This window comes from Rhea pennata, chromosome 6 (genome assembly GCF_028389875.1).
Source record: "Rhea pennata isolate bPtePen1 chromosome 6, bPtePen1.pri, whole genome shotgun sequence".
Classification (NCBI taxonomy): Eukaryota; Metazoa; Chordata; class Aves; order Rheiformes; family Rheidae; genus Rhea; species Rhea pennata.
In genome coordinates this window covers 11,585,480-11,606,136 of record NC_084668.1, presented here as the reverse complement: position 1 = coordinate 11,606,136, position 20,657 = coordinate 11,585,480, and the positions used below count along the sequence as shown (strand labels likewise).

The 20,657-nt window shown below is 45.0% G+C and overlaps 1 protein-coding gene across 6 annotated transcripts in view; it reads left to right on the top strand.

Annotated features, from left to right (window-relative positions):
• The window catches only part of KALRN (kalirin RhoGEF kinase), a 515,818-nt gene that overhangs the window by 144,673 nt on the left and 350,488 nt on the right, over positions 1-20,657 (top strand). For all 6 annotated transcript variants that reach the window (XM_062579292.1, XM_062579294.1, XM_062579296.1 and 3 more), the window contains exon 2: positions 18,507-18,581. In XM_062579292.1, the coding sequence (XP_062435276.1) occupies positions 18,507-18,581 (75 nt within the window). The remainder of the gene's footprint in view (positions 1-18,506; positions 18,582-20,657) is intronic.

Sequence of the window (20,657 nt, the reverse complement as noted above, 5' to 3'; positions counted from 1 at the left end):
CTTGGCTAGTGAAAAGACAGAATGCTGCTTCCAGGCTCTTAGCCGGCTCTCAGAGGGTGAGCAAATACTGCTATCCCCAGCATGTGGGTGAACCAAGATATAGGAAGAGTGACAGATTTGTGTTTGATCACACGTTAAGTCTGTGGCCAGAATTCAAGAGCAAAAGTTTCAGGCTAACCCCCATAACCATTACCATTCCTTATCTTGAGACCTTCAAGGAAAATGTGAGAGCTTCCTGGAAAGCAGAGCTGGCACAGCAAAGCTCTGCACAGAGCTGGGCAGTACTGAGAGAAAATCCTATGTGTTGGGTCACCTGCAGCTTTTATTAGCTTTGCTGTGACACAGGTTACTTCAGAGAGGGCTAGGCCAGGAAAGAGAAGACAGTTTCCTTCTGAGGAATCAAGTGTAAGCTGTGGGATCACTGTTAGTCTCTGGAGAGCTATCTTTTATGAGCAGTGAAAAGGGAATGGGACCTCCACTGATGTCTGGGGATCTCTACCATGTTTCTTTCATTTTTGCAGGAGAACAGGTAAATGAAAGATTAGAAACATTCTGTATTTGTGAAGCAGTAACTGTATCCTGGGCTAAATGAATTTATAAGCAAGTTTTGCATAGGATGTATATACTGAGGCTTTGAGCCAAGGAATTGTCCATGATGGCTTTATTGCCAGATTAACATAGTATGCCTGCATAGTAATGTTAGCAGATAAGCAATCTCCTTTTTCTTATCCTAAAATAATACAATAAGAGAAGAACAAAAAATGAAATGGGCTTTCAATACCAATTTGATCTACAGCTAGCAATAGTTCTTCATAGTATCTGTAACTGTGTGCTTGTTTCCTAGTATCCCTGAAGCCTCTCTACAATTTGTTTGTCTTAACATCAATTTCCTACCTTAACTGTCTTGGTTTGCTTTTACATTTAACTCAGCTCTGCGTTTTCTGGATTTCTGTTGGTTGTCTGGAGTAATTACATCTTCCAGAAAAATCAGTCATTTGCCTCCAGATATCTGAAGGGTACTCATCCTAAACTCCAATTCAATGATATTTTTGCTGAGAATTCAGTAGTAAGCATTCAAGTTCTGAATCAATAACTGTGCAACATTTTGCACTGTAAGTGGCAAGGCAGATCTGTTTCTTCACGTAAAGAGTTAAAATAATTCACAGAGAAACTGAGGAAAGTCATGGTAATGTGGAGCTAAAGTATGATTTTGGTAGGATAAATCTACAGTTCTCCTATAACTGCATGGGGCTGCTCCTATCAGCAGCGTTACCATGAACAGGATTTAACCTGGATTCTAAACCTAACAGTGATTGGGAAGGCTCTGTTTTCCCTTCAGCCCGTATCGTTTTATTGCTTAACATCCTCCTTCAGGTAGCAAGGTTGTTTGGCAGGTTGTGAACTCAGCTGTACTGGCTAGTTTTTTTCAAAACTCGACCTTTCCAGTAATGAGCACAATCATAATGAAAATCAGGGCTGTTTGAGACCACCTTGTTGCTACGAGACTGGGGTTTGGAACAACACCGTTTCCACAGATTAGCTTTTCACAAGGATTAGCTTTTCCAGGGCAGACTTTATTCTTCAGGAAGACATTGCCTACACTCAGACAAAACCATCCTCCTTCTCCGAGGGCAGCTGTTCATGACTTTGTCCGTCTCCTGCGTCAAGGTCTGCTGCCAGCATCTGCCTTTGTCATTAGGCCTTGAAGAGGCTGCCTGGCGCCCCAGCCCTTGGCTCTCAAGGCATCCGTCTCTGCTTGAAGCACCCTAAGAGAAAGCAAGCTCTAAGCCTGCAGGTAGAAATACTGTATTCCAGTTCTTATTTCATTTTTCATTTGCATCCTTAGATTAGGATGACTCAGCACAAGCTGTGATTACATGCTGGAAAAATATTAGCTGGAAGACAGTGAGCCATGAGTAGTCATACCTTTTGCTATATTTGTTTCAGAGTTCCCACCGTGGCTTGTAAAGACAAGCCAGCCATGGCTTGTTTGATGGAGCAGCAACCTTGCCTTGCTCAACCACAGGTTTCTAAAATCGCCAGGCTGATTTCATCATCATGGATGAAACCTTGACTGGAGTGGAGTGGAAAGGATTGGCAATTGCCTGGCATTAAATAGCTCTGTGATTGAAGGGGCCCTGAAAGGAGCTGCTTGTGAATGAGTGTGTGCTAAGCAGCACAATTAGCATTTGCTGCTGCATTTTCCTTTGCTTTACACCTGAATAAAGTATAGAACTAGAAAACAAGTACATCTCTACCATAACAGCCATAATCAGCCTGATGTTACATTGACCACAGTGTTCTTAGTGATGGAAACCAGATGAGCACTTTCCAAATCAACAATTTTACACTTAACTGAAAGTGATAACATTTAGATTTAATTAAACACCCTTGTTTGTTGTTGTTGGAAGGGGACAGGATATGAGGAGGGCACACAGTAATGGTATAAGGCTTGCTGTAAGTTGGTCTGGCAGGTCTACCCTTGCAAAGAGGCACCTCCAGCTTGTGAAACCAGCACGGAAAGGCCGGGTGTGCAAAACTGGCTAACAGTTTGGAAAGTTCCTCCAGACTGATTAACTCAGTACATCTGCAAATACTGGCAGTGCTCCCAGCCTTTATTCTCAGCCCACTTTTCCTGTGAACTCCTCTGTGTTATCTCTTTGGTTGCCATCAGACATTCACATCATCTCCCAGAGGTGTAAGGCAGGAGGAGGCAAAGATCAGATCCAGACGGGGTGGTCAGCACTGACACAGTTGTGTCGCGTGTTTTGGGGAACGCTTCATGGCAATTGCAGTTAGTTGGGGCAAACGTTCCTTAGCTTTTCCCTCAGGAAAGCCCATGTTTCCCGTAAAGCGGTTAGCTGGTGCTCCTCCAAATCCTTTCTGAGGCTCAAGGCAGCCATAATCCTGAGGTCTGTGAAGCAGCACCTGGGTAGAGCGTACACTTGACCAGTGGTAACCAGAACCTGGGATCCAATAAGGTATTGATGATACTGCCTTTCTTTCTCCTTAGTGCAAGCTTTCTCTTGTACTTACTGCATTTTGTTCTTCACTCTGGAGCTAAACTTTCAAATGCTACAAAAAACCATCAGTGGGGCTCCCTCTCTCTGTCTCGTATTAGCTGATGTGGCCTGCAACATCTAGATGAATGCTTAAGTTATGTATATTCGCATGTGTCTGTGTACAGCAAGTTGGCTATGTCTCTAATGCAGTAACTTTTAAATAGTTAATATTTGAAATATATGAATATATGAGTCAGCTTGCGGACTCATAAATTATAGTTTAACATGCAATTCAGCTCCGAGAAGCGTCTATATAAAAATAGCACCTTCCTACTGGAATGATCAGCTATCTATGTGTAATCATATGCAAATCTGATTAATTTGCTGACTAAATTAAGGAGAACAGTTTTGAAAAATGGATGCCTAAAGTTAGGCACTTGCTATTTAGAAACCTAAATATGCAGTAAAATTTTAAGTGGTACTTAAGTCTTGTCACTTCAACTTACCCTTGGAGCAGCTTTTAAAAATCATATTAGCTTTCTGGAACCCTGAAGCATAGAATTAGATAAGTGGGTTTGAAAATATTGTCTACATTTTTGTCTGTTGAAGCTGGAAATCTTTTGTAGCTCTGGGAGTGGGCGAGCTGTATTCTTTTTGGTTCCTCTTGCAATTGTACAAGCCGGAAAGATGACAACTCAACTTTAAGATCTCAGCATGGGTTTTTAGACCTGATATTTAGAAAAACAAACCAAACATCTTTTTACTTGTAAACTGAGTGCATTTGATCTGGAAATCATTGAGCTGCAATAAACATGAACTCCATGATCCTATTTTTATGGAGTCAGTTTTCAGAGTAGAACCACACTGAACAAAACAATCATTACGATTGAATAGCAGCGCTTGCGAAAAGTGCTGGATTGAAAACACTGATGACAGAAGCCTTCTGTTTATCCCTGGAACAGCAGTGACAGTGGTAGTGTAAGCTTACAACACACCATCCCTCAAACAGTCGACACCGAAGGAACTCACTGGCGTTACAGCCTCCCATAACGCTGTTCTGCCAGGTACCTCTTCTCTAGCTGTGGCAAATGCTCCTGAGCCAGCAGTAGTGGAAGTGGTTGCAGAGCCATGTTTCTGAACTCCCCTGCGAGTTAGGGCTCCTCACCTTACCAGCCTTTTTGTAGCTCTACTATTGATAAAAACTGTTTCAAAGTGTAGGAGCGAGAAGGTAGCTCAGTTGCTATTGTTTATTTAGTCACCCACATGCTCACTGCTGTTTTGCTCACTGCTGTTTTGTCAGTTAATTCTAGCGGAGCAGAGCTTGGACTCTCCCCCCCCCTTTTCTTTTTTTCTTTTTCTTTTCTTTCTTTTTTTTTTTATGTGGACATCTGTCCATTGAACATCAAAGTGTAATCTTTCAAAGCCACAAAGTCATATGACTTACAGAACACTTATGAGATGATCTGTACAAATGTAGGCAGACTCAGTTCTGGAGAATGCATTCTTCTAATGTGATGCATTAAAATAGCTCTTTGTGTTCAGGCAATAATAAAGGTTCATTTAAAAGTATTAGCTATCATCAAGGCTTGACCTCTTAGGAAAGTATTCTTTACTGAGGGGTTTAAAGTGGATTTGGAAAGATAATTATTCTTGTCCTAGGGTAGAATCTGAGCAATTTATGTGCTCAGCTGACTTGTCACTTTGGCTTCAATGGATATTTATTCCCATAATGTAGGTTTTTTGTGCATGGCTGTGTTGTGCAGGCTGAAAATGATGGTAGTGGATGGATTAGATATGTGCAAACAGTGATACTGTTCAGAGTGACACATTCTTAATTGTCAGTAGTCTTATAGCAGGCAGTATGCTTAGTACTGTAGCTCTTTAGTACAGGAGAAGAAGAGATTATTATCTCCTTTTCTCCCCTCTTTGTGTGTGAGTTCACAAAACATTTCCAAAGAAACATTTCATGGCCATGAGAGGATTGTTTGTCTATATCATTAAAGCCCATAAATATATCACTTGGAAAACTGAATTTTGTCCTTTCTCCAGCATAGTGAATTTCCGTCCGGAATATTTCAATAGGCATTATTTGTTCACATGCACATCATAATTGCTTTATCCTGTAGCTGTCATGAATAGTCAGTCTCATGTATCTCAACTTTCTGGAGTTAATATATTGCCTTGCTATAAATGGATATTGTGACATTTAATATGCTTGCCAGAAACTGGTAGAGATGGTAGACGTATTTTCATGGGCTGCATTTTCATCAGATCACAAATTTTAAGCAGGCATTGCCAAGAGGATCAAGAAAAATCTGGTTGGTTTAGGAGGCATCACCCGTGACTTGCAAATGTGCTTCCTTCTGGCTCACTCAGTTTCAGGTAATATCCCTGAACTCTGCTAGTGGGCCCTGGGCCAGTTTCTATGTTGGGACCCACTGGATGAGATGTAAAACACAGGTAGGTGGGTTCATGAATGATCCCAGGGCACTTTCCTTAGGAACAGGAGTTCTGGTTGGAAAGTTCTAGCCAGCTTTCCAGCACATGTGGGTCCTGCCTGAAATCCCCCTTTGCTACATCAGCTAAGGTAGCTATCTTACCTTCTTAACTTAAGTCTCTTCCGCAATAACAACTTCTGGCATGTTGCTTCCCCGTGTGGTTAAGTAGGGTCTGCTTTCTGTCTGCGTATGTGAGGATCCTTGGCCGTGGAGTGCTGTATAAATAGCTTCAGTCAGTGTTTGAATGGGTGCTTCTCTCTGACCCTATATTCTTGCTGCTTCTCATACTGCGGGACTGAGATGTGGTAAATCCAGCATATGTGTCCCCAGACCAGAATGAGAAGGGGAGTGGAGTGGAGGGGATGAGAGAGCACACAGGCTCTGTAGTAAATCTCTAGGTATTGGCACCAAAGGAGGATGGAGTGGAGCGTGGTGAACCAAGTATTATCATATCCCAAGTGCTGACTGCAGCTGAAACCGGCATTGCAGCCCTTTTGGGAGATGGGTCAGGTCCTCCTTTTGCTGTCCTGAAGGAGCAGGGCTCTTTCTTTGCCCTTCTCTTGTCTCTTCTGGCTTTTGTGAACCTTCAGTGGCTGTGGAGATGGTAGTTGTCCACCCCTGGGCCAGCAAGGACTGGGGCTGGGACTGGCCTTCCTGCAGGCTAAGGTGGGCCAGGAGATGAAGACAACCTCTCCCCCCACCATCAGCCCTTCTTCCTCAACTGCATCGCTCTTGTGCAGCCAGTACAAGCCCTGGCCAAAGGTGGTCCAGTCAGTGGCAGGACAGTCCATGAGATCTGTACTCTGCTGTCATGCAGTTGCCAGCAAACAGGAGACATGCTGTGGCCGGTTTGGCACTCTCCAACCACAGTTGGCTCTGGCCATTTTGAGAACTTCTGGCCAGGAGGCAACATGCTTGCACAGTGCTAGTGCCAGCAATATTGGCTGAACCCTCCAGACAAAGCTCCATCAGGGCAGGACGCAGATGCAATTTGGATGGAGAGGGCATCAGCACAGCTTCGATTTCCTGTGACTGACGTGTGCATGTTGCACCAGCTGGTGGTGGCAGAGGGGTGGAAACATGTCTTGTTAATGTGCACCTGCTAATATAAATTAATTATTATAATAATGAAGCCAAAGCATGATGAATCTGTTCTCTCGAGCTCGTCTTTCATTCTGCCTTTGCTTTGGAAGCAGGCAGAAAAATATCAGTGCTTTTCTTTCTTTTCCTTTGTGCGGTTAATTTGCCACTTTTGTTTTTCAATTGTTCCTAACGTTTTATTGACTTCTGCCTGTGAATTGTCGCTAATTCAAAGGGGTATTAGCATGGTAGTGCCTAAGAGTTATTGAATGACTTACATAATGGACAAGTCATTTTGGCAGTCGAGGTGGAATTTGCAGGAAAAGGTCATGAAAACCCGGGGCTGAGTTGTAGGCCAGAAACATTGACAAGGTCTGTCCTTTCATCAGCAAGGTTAGAATTGAAATATGAAAAGGCGCCTGTGGGTGCATGCTTGTGTTGGAGGGCAGGGACCCTTAGCATATAATCTGAATAGAAGATGGATTCCTAGCTGGGCAAAAATTGGTTATTAAAACTGGTGCAGCTGGAGGAGCGAAATTTCACCTGCAGTAGGAGAGGGGGAGGAAAGGAGGAGTTGCCTTTTCCCCTCGTCTCTAACTTACTGAAGGTAATAAGGGTATTTTGGTTGACTTAGCTGCACTTAGACTAGGGCCTGCTGCTCTACATTGTATTCAGACAAGGCTCAGCGGCTGCCTCTAGCAAGATACTGTGTAAAAAATCACAGGATGCAATAAGTCAGAGCTACGATCAAAGTATCACACTTCGCTTTCTTTAGGAGACCTTTCTAATGAACTTTGTGGACTAGTATCAACCCTTTGTGTGTGACAGTTTCCTCCTCACAGAATTGCCAGCTTTTGCAGCGCATGCTGCCTTATGAAACTGAAATCAAGGGAAACACCAACCAGTAAAATCCCTTTATAAGAAGGGAAGATGTGTGTGGGAGGAGGATTTGATAAAGCAATCTGAGGAGAAGTTAAAAAAATCATTTCCAGTATATAGCATTTCTATCAGCTCTGTTGCAAAAATGAGGAGACAATATCAGGTCTGTGGCTTCTTCGTTTGCAGCCTGGCAGTGCTGGTTGGAGTAGTGGGTTAGAAAGAAGGGCCCCAAATTATTTTGCTGTGTTTTAGAGATGAGTTAGATGGTCATTTGAGTCCAGCTGTCAAGGATCTGCGCAGCAACAGCTTGCACCCTCTGGAGAGCAGTCAGATTTCATTAACCTGTAGCCAGTTATTTGTGCAGCCCTGAGCTCCCCCTTAGTGAAGCGAAGCCAATTTACTGAGTTTAGGCAATAATCTGGTTAGATATATTTTAGCCCCTTCCCTAACAAAAAGCGTGTTTGGGATGAAGAACGTGTTTCTGGAAACTGGCACCCAGTCTCGCAGCCTAATAGGCTACGTGAGACGAGGTTAAACGCGTATCCCCTGTCTCTGAAGGCTGCCTGGTGGCTTTGTGCAACTCTGCCTTCTGCTGAGAATAATTTCAGTAAATTTAAGGGCTGCTTGTCCAGGAGGAGATCCAGACAGTTAGCGAGGTTAGTTTTAATCCTGGTCATCTCTTTATATGTGTCCTTTATTGAAGCAAACTGAAGGAAAGCTGCATTTTCAGCGCACTGGTGATCCTTTTCTATTCAACTTGACAATAACATTGCAGGTTGTTACCACAAAAATGTCAGGCTTCCTACAGCAGTAAGTCTGAGGGCTATAAACATTTATACTCACGTGCTAAAGAGATTTGGGTATGAGGGGGCTGTACTGATGTTAGCAAGCGTCTGAAAAAAAGGAGTAGGCTAACATCAGAGGCAGGCAGTAATTTAATTGGCATTTATATATTGGGAGAAAGAAAATTAATAAATTTTTTTTAAAAAAAGAAGCCAGGGCTAGGCTGCTTTTAGAAACCAGGAGGGTAATTTGCTTTCCAAAAATGATTCACAGCATCTCGTGTCGGCTAATTAACAAAACAGCGGGTCTGCGAATTTGACAGCAGCGGGGTGAGGCCTCGCTGGGATTTGTGCACGGAGCTCGCCGCGGCCCCCTCGGTGCTTCGGCCGCGCTCCGCGACGGGGGCCAGATGCGGGCGCGAGGGGCAGCTGGGGAGGCACAAGATTATGCCTTGGCTGGCGTGGCCCAGCCATCCGTAAAATGATTTGCGTTAAAGTTTAATGTGTGTCAAAAATGTCAGAATACGTGAAAGAGGCAGATAAATTATTTAGTCTTGGGAGTGTCTTGTCCTCCCCTTGCTGCTGATGTACGTAAAACGTTTGCCCTGGTTTGGGGCAGATTTAGGACGCGGCCCGGGACGGTGAGCTGATCGCTGATAGGGGTTTCCTTGCTGTCTCTTGGAGGAGCCGCTGCTGCTTTGTAGTTTGGCGTTTAGCGGGGCCCCGAGAGCTGCGAGCTCCTTGCTGGGTGGGACGGCGCCTGCAATCCCCGCCACCCCCCGCTGCTCATCCATGCACCCTTCGGGGAGGGTTTCTCCTTGCCTGCACAATTTCAAGGGCTCAGGATGTGGATCTTCATTTGTCCTTACCTGGGGAATTCATGCAAGCAGTTGCCCGGGAGGGGAAGACTCCTCACGAGGCTGGGAGTTGGGCTTCTCAGCCAGGACTTCTTCCCCTTTGAGTTGCAGATTTGGGCTTTCTTTACGTTTAGTTTTATTTTTTTGTTTTTTAAATTAAATCAGCTCCACAGAATGACACCACAGGGGGAAGTGTCGGCCCATGAAATGCAAGCATAAGCCCAAGCGGAAAGAAAAGAGGGACCAAAGGGGATGAGATGTATCTGATCAGATGGGATTTGAAATGAGGTGAGATGGGACGGAGGGAAAAGTAAACCTAATTAATAGTGAGACGTTAGTTTGTGACTGTTATGTGAACCAAAATCAAGGATGATTAGCTTAAAATCCACCTTGCCCCCCTAGGCTCAACCTTGCCTCCCTGGCAGTGATCCTCTTTGAGGCAAGGGGAGCTTTGTCCGCACACCCATGCGTTAGGACAGGGCGCGTTAAAGCTTGTCAGAGAAATGAAAGAGTATTCTGCAGTGCAAGAGAAAAGGTACAGATTGTTTTTAAATGTGGGGGCAAATACAGTTGCTTTGTTTGTGGGGGATTTTTTGCTTTTTAGGGAAGGCACAGGCCTTGAGACAAGGATCTCAATTGGCCTCTAATTAAAGTTGCTTTCTTACTGTCTGGCGTGAAATCCCCCCGAGAGGCAGATGTTTGCAAAGCACACTTGAGGCGCCGGCATATGGTTCTTTTGTAAGGCTGATGTTTCAACAAAGTGCATCCTGAATGTTGTACATAATTAGATGATTTTATTTTATTTTATTTTATTTTATTTTATTTTATTTTATTGTCCCAGAGAAGTTGCTGGTGGCTGGGGACCTCTAGGACCTGAGACTGGTGGGTGCCCTAGTCTCACTACCTGATAAGTTATGGGGCTGCCTGATGCCCTGCTGCAGTTTTTGGAAAAAGCCCATCGATCAAACTGATGCCACTTTAAGGAAATTATTCTAACCTACAGAATTTAATAGAAGATGAGCTCCTGTGTGCCAAGCCTATAGGATTTCATAGCGGACTTGCATCCTTCCTACAGAAATCTATGAGCAGGCTGAAACTTCTTATGGGTTTATAAAGTTCTAAGGACTGTTTCCCTAAGGAATCCAAATGTAATTGAGCGGGGAGTGAAATGAAAAGAAAATATTCATGCTTGCTGGAAACCGTGGCCATCCTTAAAATACTACTTTGGGTTGCAAGTGGCTTGTAGCTCTTTATTAATGCTGTAGAAGACTGTTGCATCTGGGCAGTTACTGAAGTGCAGCACAAGCTGCCGGAGGAAGGTGCTTCACGACTGAAAGCTCAAAGTGCTGAATATGCTCATTTCTCTCTGGGGCAGCAGGTCCGTCCCATCCCCTGCAGACCTGAAAAATAAAACACAAGGTTTTGTGTCAACGATTTGTATTTTTCCAAATATCTTAACGTTGCCCCTTCCTCCTCGAAAAGTCCTTTCTGCCTTCACTGAAGCGAATCTTTTCCACTGTCAGTGCCTTGCTTTGCCTGTCTGTAAAAGCTGACTGCAGCAGCACCCTGCCTCAGAAGGGTTTTTATGAGGCAAAATTAATTCATGTTTGTAAGGTGCTTTTGAGGTCTGTGGATCTGAATGTGCTTTAGTAATGTGGGCAGTCATTATTCCCATTCTATAGAGAGGAAAACCAAGATCTGGAGCAGTTAAAACAGCTTGTTCAGGATCACGCAGCAATTTAGATGCAGAAGCACAAGTGGAGCCAAGTCTTTTGACTAACAGTCAGATGTGCTATCCACGGGGCTACCTATAATGTCTAATTATTTCTCTAAGCAGAGGAACTGAAAGATCTCAGCCGGATTCTAAAGTCCTGATGAAAATAGAAAGGAAATTCAGAAAAAAATGACTCACAGTCACCGCGTTCTCTTAGCATCTCCGTTAGCGTTTGTTTGAATGAAAGGAATAAAGTCCCCCACGGATGGAGATGAAGCAGAGCCCTCGGCACAGACCGCGCGTTGATTCGGCGTCCTTCTCACGCCTGGCGTCCTGTCGTACCGCGTACGAAGAGACGACGCCTGGCTGCTGCCCACGGCGGGGCGCACGGGGTGCGACGTTTCCCACCTCAGATGCTGAGCGTAGCCTGTTAGAGGCCACGTGCGCGCCGAGGCTAACGAAGCTGCCGGCTCGATGCAGGCGGCTGTATCTCTAGTGAAGCCGTGCTGCGCTTTGGCTCGCTTTCAAGCTGAGGCTGCCGTTCAGATGTGCGGACGTTCAAAGGCTGCGCCGTGAGGCTCCGGGCTGCCGAGCGCCTCGTGGAAGGAATAACAATCGCAGCAATTAGCAGGTTCCCCAAACCCTGACGCCGCCAGATCCCGGCATCACGGACCAGGGAGCGCAGCGCGGGGACGGGGCTGCGTTCACCGCGGCTGGCCCTCTGCAAGGAGTCCGGCAGCGGGCAATCGGAGAGGCCGACTTTCCGGTACGGAAGGGCTGAAAGAGCTGCTGGATCTCAGACAAGCGCTTGCTAAACTTTGAGGCTGATGAAGCTGGTAGTATTGTTACCTAAAAGCTGTGACCAGAAGGATGTTCCAGCAAGCACTAGTGGGATGTAAATAATAGAAGGAAGGATGGAATGAGGAAAAATAGAGAAAATAATATTATTCTTGGACTGAGTCTAAGTATTACAGAAAAAATGACATTTATCCTTTTATTTTAGAATAAATGCAACTATGTAATGAATATAACCTTTGTCTCAGCTGGGGTAAAGTGTTTGACATGTTGTCCAGAGGTATTTGTCTTCTGTGCAGACCATCCATTTGGTTTCCATGGTTCTTGTGACTTTTAAAGAGGTCACCTGGAAAGTGAGGCTGAAGCATGGGTCTGTGTGTCAGTCCATACACTAGATTTGGTGGCATAAAAACATTTACTCTGTACAAGACTAGCGGAGGTACTAGAGATCAGATTCATAGCAGATCTGGAGTTGGATCCTCCATCAGATACCTGGTAGCACATGCTGAAATAGGTAGAGTTTAACCACAAGCTTAAAGGCAGTGTGGGTCTTCAGTTATATAGCAGGAAAGCCACCACTACTGCGGTCCCAGGGATTAGCTTTAGCTCTGAGTGATTCTTCAATAATATTTGCTAATGATTTTTACAGATTAATCTGGTGTTCTTGCTAGCTGGTGCTGCCTTTAGAGCCAGCTCAGTTGAGTTGTCTGCCTCTTCCTTCCCGCGCTAGGTCAGTCCCTTCTCTTCCGCCCCCGGCGGTGGCGAAGGCAGGCGGGGGAGGCTCGCGGGGCACCACTGAGCTCGCCCTTTGCATCGGGGACCAGCCTGTCGTCTGCAGAGGAGCGCTCAGCAGGTGCGGGGTCGGGGGGGGCCCGGCCCGTTTAGCTCTGCCAGATGGTGCTAAAGTACTAGTCCTCAGCACATGTTGCTTCTATTCAGCGAAATGTTTGTGCCATACCATGGCCTCTCTACCTCTGCACCAATGAGCCTTAGCCAGGCAAATCCCAGCGGCAAAGGCCTCGTCTGAGCCCCCCTTCGCGGCCCGTAGAGCTTGGAGCAATCGAACGCAGCGCGCTGAGCTCACCGCTCTGCAGGGACAGACAATAGAGGACGAGAAAGAAAGGAAGGAGTTAAAAGGGATTTAAAACCCACGGCAAGTAAATATTTGAGACAAAAATGCAGAAAGAAAGAATAATGGAGAGAGAAGGATAAGGGGAAGCCAAAAGAATCAGGAGAAAAAATGAGAGGGTGATACTCTCTCAGCAAACAAAGGGATGGGTGCGTGCGAAATGCGTTGGTGAAGCATTCAGAGAATGAGGGCCCCTTTTTTAGTTCTGCACAAACTTTCTCTCTGACCCTGGACAAGTCAATCTCTGTATGTCCCAGTTTGCAAAGGGTGGAATGGAAATAATAGGGTATCTTTTGTTCTGCCTTTGTCTGCTCATGTCGGATGTCCCTTCTGTTCTGCTTGTGCATTGTAGAAAGCCAAAATGCTACCATAACACAGCCCCCCCCCCCAAGCCCCCAACTAAGGCTTGGATGAACAAAAGGGTAGGAAGGCAAATAGGTTATGATGAACGCGGTAGAAAACCACTCTGAAAATCTGGCAGGGGCTGGGAGGGACAGGGGGAAGGATAAGGCCAGTACTATAGGAAAAAAAAAAAAAAAAAGAGAAATAATATGGACCGGATTGCCTCCTCGACTCCAGGGGTGGGTTTAGCCCAGCAGTTCAATTGTACTTGGTTAAAGAAACTTCATGCCAAAGATTTTAAATAGTTAAATCTGTTTCGAGAACTATTAGAATGTGGGCTCACTTTCCTGAAACATTGCACAGGACTTCAGATGAACAACTCTTGCTAAGGACATAGGGAGCCAAGTGATTAAGCCCCATGCAGCGCTTTGACAGGAGGCCTTCTTCTTGCCTACGCATACTTTTCTCAGTATAGAAAGCATTTCCATATTTTCAGCAGCTGATCTTTATTTGAAGCCAAGAGCATGCTGCATTGTTCAGATCAGAGCTAAAGCATTTCTAGGAACAGCCACTCTGGATCAGACCACAGGTCTGTCTTGCCCAAAACAGTGTCTCCAACAGAGGCCATTGCCCTCTGCTTCAGAGAAAGGAGTCCTAAAGCCTGCAGGGATGTCTCCAGGGGTAATTTATTTTTTTTCTCCAACAGTTAGAGTTTAACTTTCACTCCAAAGCCTGTGGTTTATGTTCTTTCCAAAACTCTTGTTTATTTTATTAATTTTTACTGTTCGCTGAAGATGTGCATTGTCTGTATAAATCTCTAGCCTGTCCTGGAACCCACGGGAGTGGCTAGTGGCCGTATCCTGCAGCAGAGAGGTCAGTGTGTTGCATTTGTGTGGAAGAAAGGATTTTCTTTTATTAATTTCAAGTTTGCTGCATTTTATTTGGAAACATGCCTTAAGCTTCCCATCTCACCTAGCTGGCTTCTCAGTAGAGTGCCTCATCTAAACGTGTGAGTTGGTTGTGCCATGCAAGGAATCTCTGCTGGGAGAAGGGCTGTGTTTTGCAATGCTCATGTGCCCTGAAAAGTGACCATGCTGAGGATCCACATTTTTAATTCTTCAGTGTTTCCAAGTTTGTAAGAATACGTTCTTCTGTCAGCTACTCCTGCAGGCATGGTGTGTTTTCTTCTTGTGTCATGGGAGTAATAGCTTTTTGTAGAACCACACCATCCCTGCTATGTGGATAGCACGCTAACCTAGGACAGTGCAAAGCTGTGAGGGGTTGCGAGGTGACTTAGTTATCTGGGCCCTTGTTTTCTCGTTTGATGGAGGGGATAACAATGCTTAAGCTTCTTCGCAGCGCATGACTAGCAGGTAGAATAGCAAGAGAAGTACTGTTGTGTAGTCCCATGCTTATGACTACGGTGAACCAGCAAACTAGTCCACAGAAAATGTGCAGGATGGCCTGGTGTTCAGCCTGCCCTTCGCTTGTCCGTCCGTCCTTCTCTGCTCCATCCTTACAAGGATAAGAAAGAGTTGTGGGGCAAGATGCAAAGTGTGTAAGAATGAACTTGTTGCATGGTTGTACACCCAGTGCTCTGCAACAAAAATTAGATGGTGCTCTGCAGACATGGCTTTTGATCCAACACGCAAACAACAAATGTATTGGAAACATCTGGGGGTAAGGATGAAAACCAGAATTGTCAGGGATGTGTTTATAATAACTTATGAACTGAGGACTGCATCATTGCTGCACTGGGCACTCCTGGAGACTAGTTTGCTGTCACTTTTGGAGCCCTTCTTATAGTCACTGTTTTTCCTATTTATATCTGTGTAACCTTTCGCCTAGCACTTACTGGAAAACATGATGGCATGACAACATGCTCTGAAATCTAGCTGCTAACACAAGGGTTTTATCAGAAGCTAGGCTGACCTCCGAAGGGAGTGGGCATGGCCTTGTTGGTAGCTCATGTCAGTGGCACCTGCCTCTCAGGTGAGCAATTTAATTTCTTCATTGGGACTGGCCCAGTCATTACAGCACAGGGTATGGGCATAGTGCAGAGATTCCCACAACAGAACAACAACAACAACAACAAAAAAAAAAAAACAAAAAACAAAAAGAAACACTCTCAAAACAGCAATAGCAAAGTCCTAGGCAAATATTCACAAATATAACAGAAAATGTAGAGCCAAATGTAAACACACAAAGCATCACGATGTTGCATTTCAGAAATGAGAGGTGCCCACAAGGGACCACCTGGAATCTCCCCAGCTGTTGACAGAGCTCCTGGGAGTGTGGAGGTAGGGTTTATTTTGGCTCCTGGAGGCAGATGGGCTTAACTCCAGTAGCTGCATACCAGATGATGGGCTTGAGGCCAGAGAGTGGCAATAGTACATATGTCACCCAGAGCCGGGGGCAGTCCTTTAGGCACTTAGCTGCCTTTAGGAGTTTTCTCCCTCATCCCTTTCTGTCACTGAAGGTCAGTTTGAAGGATAGGACAACTCCTAGGAGCTGGATCAAGGGAAAGGGTGGAACGTATCTTGTGATTTAAATTGCACTAGAGGCAGGGAGGGAGGTTTTGTAGCTCTTGAGAGGACTGGCTCATGGTTTTCAACTTCTTTCATTATTTTGGTGCACGGCTGACCTTTTCTGAGGGATAGTCAGAAAAGCGAAAACACACCTGCTGGCAGTACAGTCCCCATTTATGCCTAACCTTGCTTCTCCTGTGCACAGTGAGGATAGCTCCGTCATGGGCCTATGAGAAGCAGTCCTTGTGGGAGAATGTCCGAAGTTGCCCCGAGACCTCAGTATAGTGGGCTACGAATGCCTTTTGCTAAGAAGTCTCTGTTGTATGTGATAGCCAAATACTGCACCCACTGATTTTAGTAAAAAATCTCATTAAAGAATTCAGTGGTGTAATCCCTGCTGCACAATTAAATGCCTGAGAATTGACTTCGCTGTTTCCCTGAAGGATTTAACAAACCTTGGCCAAAACTCAACTTTTATTGACACTGATGATCTCACAGCTGGGGGAATTTGGCCCAGTATTCTCAGTGTCTTGGAGCCATCATGATGTGTCTAGTGCATTGGTTGCTCTGATTTGCCTCATGGTTGGATGAGATGGTTATATACAGAGCTGCTTAAATTTCAGAATGTTGCCTGTGACTAAGCGGCTCTTGCCTTCTGCATGAGAGCTAGCCAAATTCTAGTGTCTGAGAGGTTTTTTGGTTAAAAGGATAGGTTGATAGCAAAGTCATAAATCTTTAATGCAGAGTGCACAAAGTCCTGCTTACTTGAACCCAGAAATTCAGCAACGGGACTAGTTTCCTTGGTCCCAAAACACTTTTCCCACACAGAAGGACTCTTTAGGGATCTCTCAGGACCGTGCTCCAATGCCTGTTTAAATTGCAGTTTTACTGGTTTCTTCTCTGCTCTCTGGCTCCCTCCATCTCTGCTGAAACCCCCTTTCCACTGAGCTCAAAGCCCAGAGTGTGTGGGATCACGAACGCCTTCCGTTTGGCTTTGTTTTGGGAAGCAGCATATGCTCACCTCCCAAAAATAAACCCCACCAGTGTCAGCAAGGCTAACGCCACGTATAACCTTGCATGTATAACACAGCCTTGCGATACCTTAGCTCGCTCCTCTGCGTGCTGCTTTTCGGGAGCGTAGGCTCAGCCGGTACCCTTTCTCGTCCTGCTGCGCGTTGCAGAGGTGAAGACCTGAGAGCATGTGAGCACAGACAGGGGTTTCCAAAAGGGTGGCCCCAAGGTCCGAGTGTGACTTGAAGGGCAGCTCTGTCTAACTGGAGAATGAGGGTAGGACAGACCAAGCCGCCGTCTCTGGCTAACAAAAACAGCCAACAAAGAGCACCTGATGCTCGGGCTGAGCACTTGATACGATGGCGGCTTTTTCAAAGGCAGGAACGTGACAGACTTTTGTAGGTGCAGCTGTTGTCCCCAGTGGGGGGACATATTTGCACATACAGGATAGTCTTATTGCACAGGCTGACTGTGAATTTAGAATGCTACCTCAGTTACTATCAAGAGTAATTCAGCCATAATAATAGTACTTGTAGTATGCAAGTTCAACTGCTGGTAGAAATTGCTGTTGCAGTCTCCATCCTGGCAGTTTCTGTATGTCTACATGGATCAAGACCTTACGGCTTTGTAAGCTGCACAATGCAAGAAATCCGTGATAATATATAACAGGACTTTTTTTCCCACTACCACTTTCAGTTGCAGATAATGAGGCTTCATCTACTGTGTTCAGCAAGGAAAGCATGATGGCTGCGGTGATGATGCCTCAGTTCTAGCCAGTCGAGAAAACTACTTGAGTGAGAGGACTCTCTTGCCCTTGTACTGTCTCAGATGAATGCTGATTGCTGCCTGCCTGTGAAAGGCAAGAAGTAAAAATGCTAGGTTTCTAGTGTGCTGTGATCTTTGATGAGCCTATCGCTGCGATAGCTGTAAGGCCATATTGAAGCCATCTTGTCGTGGTGGGTGTTCATTCCCCACTGAAGGATGCTTTGTTTTTCAGAGCAACAGCAAAGATGTCCTTCAAACCCACCTTTTGTTTTTTAATAGCATTGATGGAATAGCGGACTGGCCTGTAGTCTGGCGATCCATTACTTTTGGTCTTTTGTAAAAGGGAGGGATGCTTTTAGTGGCTTAAACAGTAGGCAGTTCTTTTCCTTAGGCTTTCAAGAGAGTAAAAATCAGGGATTTCTTTGGTAAACTTTCAGGAGGAATGAAATCATTTGGCACTGCAGGGCAAGGCAAATGGCCTGTCCAAGTCTATCTACCATTTAATCAAACAGCATGAATTACATGAGGCTGCATCGAGGCTTCAAACCACTCCTCATGCAGGGAGAAGCTTTGGCTGCCTCGTAAGAAATGTGTGTTTCCTTTGCGTGTGCTCCCCACCTTGAATGTGTCCATCTTGAGCTGCGCTGCGTGGAGCAGACATGGGGAGGAGGGGAAAGCTCTTCTCTAACCTGCCCCTGTGCAAATCTGTCTCAAGGGGCCACACTAAATGAGTGTGTGTGTGTGCAGTAATACCCCCTGCTGCAATTTTACCTCGACTGTGTTCAAAAGGTGAAGGGAGAAGGCTCCTGCCACTCTGTGCAACCTGTGCAAGCCCAACAATATGATCTATAAAACAGCAGAGAAGTTAAATCTGGTTCCTTGGTGGGAAATTTATTAACCTTGAAGAATTTCTGAAAGATAAAGTAGGATGAGTTGATTCTCTGTGTCTTCTTTTTGCAAACACATCTCTAGCGATGCTAATGCTATTTGTGTATCAGCCATTAGATTCCCACTTGTGGTGCTTTTATGTAACTTTTAAACCTTCTATAGTGTGATTTTGAGAAATATGGAAGTAGGACACACTCTCTTCTAATTTGGCTTTCCTCTTTTCCTCTGTTTTGCAGGTTCTTTTCGAAATGATGGCTTAAAAGCTGCTGATGTCCTTCCTATACTAAAGGAGAAAGTGGCCTTTGTGTCAGGTGAGCACACCCTTCCCTCCTTGTCTGTGGCCCAGCAGTGGCACTACCAGCCTGTGTGCCATCCTGTATGGCATTGCACAGTCAAGAAGGACTCGTTTCATGTTTGGACTTGGTACTTAGATTAGTTCTTCTGCTAAGAACAGGACTGTCTAGGGAACAGGGCCACCTAGTAATACTGCGGGGTTTGCAATCTGGCCTGTGGTGATTTTCTTTATATTATGAGAACAAGGTAAATCGGTAGTGCTCAGCTTCCCATGGGTAGCTTCTCAGCTGCAGCCCTGATTTGTTGTGTCTCAGCATTCTGGGTGGCTCAAATCAGGGATCCTGCTTTTGGGCTGTGGTCAGTGAATAGCATTAATTGTTCTTTATAAGAAGCACTGGCTTCTGTAAATCACTGGTACTTGGTTTGTAATCCCAATCAGCCTGCAGTTGCAAGTACCAGATGTTACATTTACATAATTTAGATTCTCAAAGATCTCTAACCTGTCCAAAGATTTATGACCTTTGTTAATAGGATGAGTCTGCAGGACTTGGGGGTGGACGGGGAAGTATGTAAATTGCGTTGAGAATGGCTTGGGTTTAGGGGTTTCTGGGGTGGATTACAACTTGTTAGGGAGAGTGGGATGAGAAAGACTGAAGTGATCATAATCTTGCATGAAGACATCTAAGTTGGCAGCATAAAAATGGGATGTTTCCAGTGCCAGTGTTTTTCATGGTTGCAAACCATTCAAGCTGCTTTTGTTGATCTTCCCTGTTTCAGTCAGAAAACCTGTATCAAAAAGAGCCAGAGTCAGACTGCTTTGCCCCTGGTTTGTAATCTTTGCTCTGTGTTTCCTTTATCTCTGCAGTAATGTTGACTGCAGAGATGAGGGAAAACAGCAGTGAGGCCATTAGTTGCGTGGCCTCTTCCTCCATAGCTCTCTACTGCAGAGGTGCTGGAGCATGGACTTTGCTGATGAGCGCTCGTTATCCTGCAGAGCAGTGGAGGTGTCTGACAAGTCATGAAATCTTTGGCCTTGAATGTCAGTTGGCATGAAATGTATTCCCATGTAGCAGCAGTGAAGTAGTATAGGAACCATGAGTCTAGCAGTGACTTGAGCAAACATTTTGTGGCTCTATAAACCCTAAACCTTTTGACTGATGCCATGAAAAAGCAGGACTTCAAGGGAAGCTTTTAAGACACTAGAATGCGTCATGTGAAAACTCAGGACCACGGCAGCAGTGCAACCATGTACAACTGCTTTATCTTACACTGCAGTCTCATTCTGAACATCTTCAGATGTTTTATGTCATTACAGCCTTTCACTCCTCTGAAGAGTGGAACAGAGTCATAAAAATGGGGTGTAACTGCGGGCTCTGGGGAAGCAAAAGGAAGGAATTTATGCAAGGACTATACTGGAATTTAGTTCTTGGTTCCTGTCGTTGCTTCAAGTGGAAATAACCACAGGATTATTTGTGAATTCATGAAATATTTAATAATGACAGTTAGTCTGGATCATTTATATAGCCCCTTCCACCAACAGTGCTTGAGCTCCGTTTGACCAGCGGGTCTTTCACCAAATCATCAAGTTGTTAGATGCTGTCCTGGGCCAAGCTTGCCTTGTGGAGGGAGTTAAATAAGCTGTGCCAATACACTCCTCTGCAGTTTCTCACTGTGATTCACTGCAGGCAAGGCACAGCTCTTTCCTCATAGCCGTGGTAACCTCCAAAGCTGTCTCTGCTCAAAATGTGACTGTTCCTGACACAGCTAGCTAGATAGCAATTTCAGGATTTACACCTCCTCTCCATGGTCTTGAAACACAATGAACAGGGGCAATAATTGCCAGTGGCCTTTGAAGATAAAATGTGTTGGGGCTATTGTAAAAAGACACCGTCATCCTCCAGCCCAGGGTTTAAGAACTGCATAGTTTTTGCCTGGGTTGCTGTAATAAAACAGATTAAGAAAAGGATTTGAATACTTCAATTGACGACTAAGTTATTTTTAATTAAAATGGAATAACTTCCTAGAGCATGCTTTGAGCACAAAAGAGAAAATGTTTGCCAAAAAAATCAAATTACTGAACCTTTCAAAAAAAA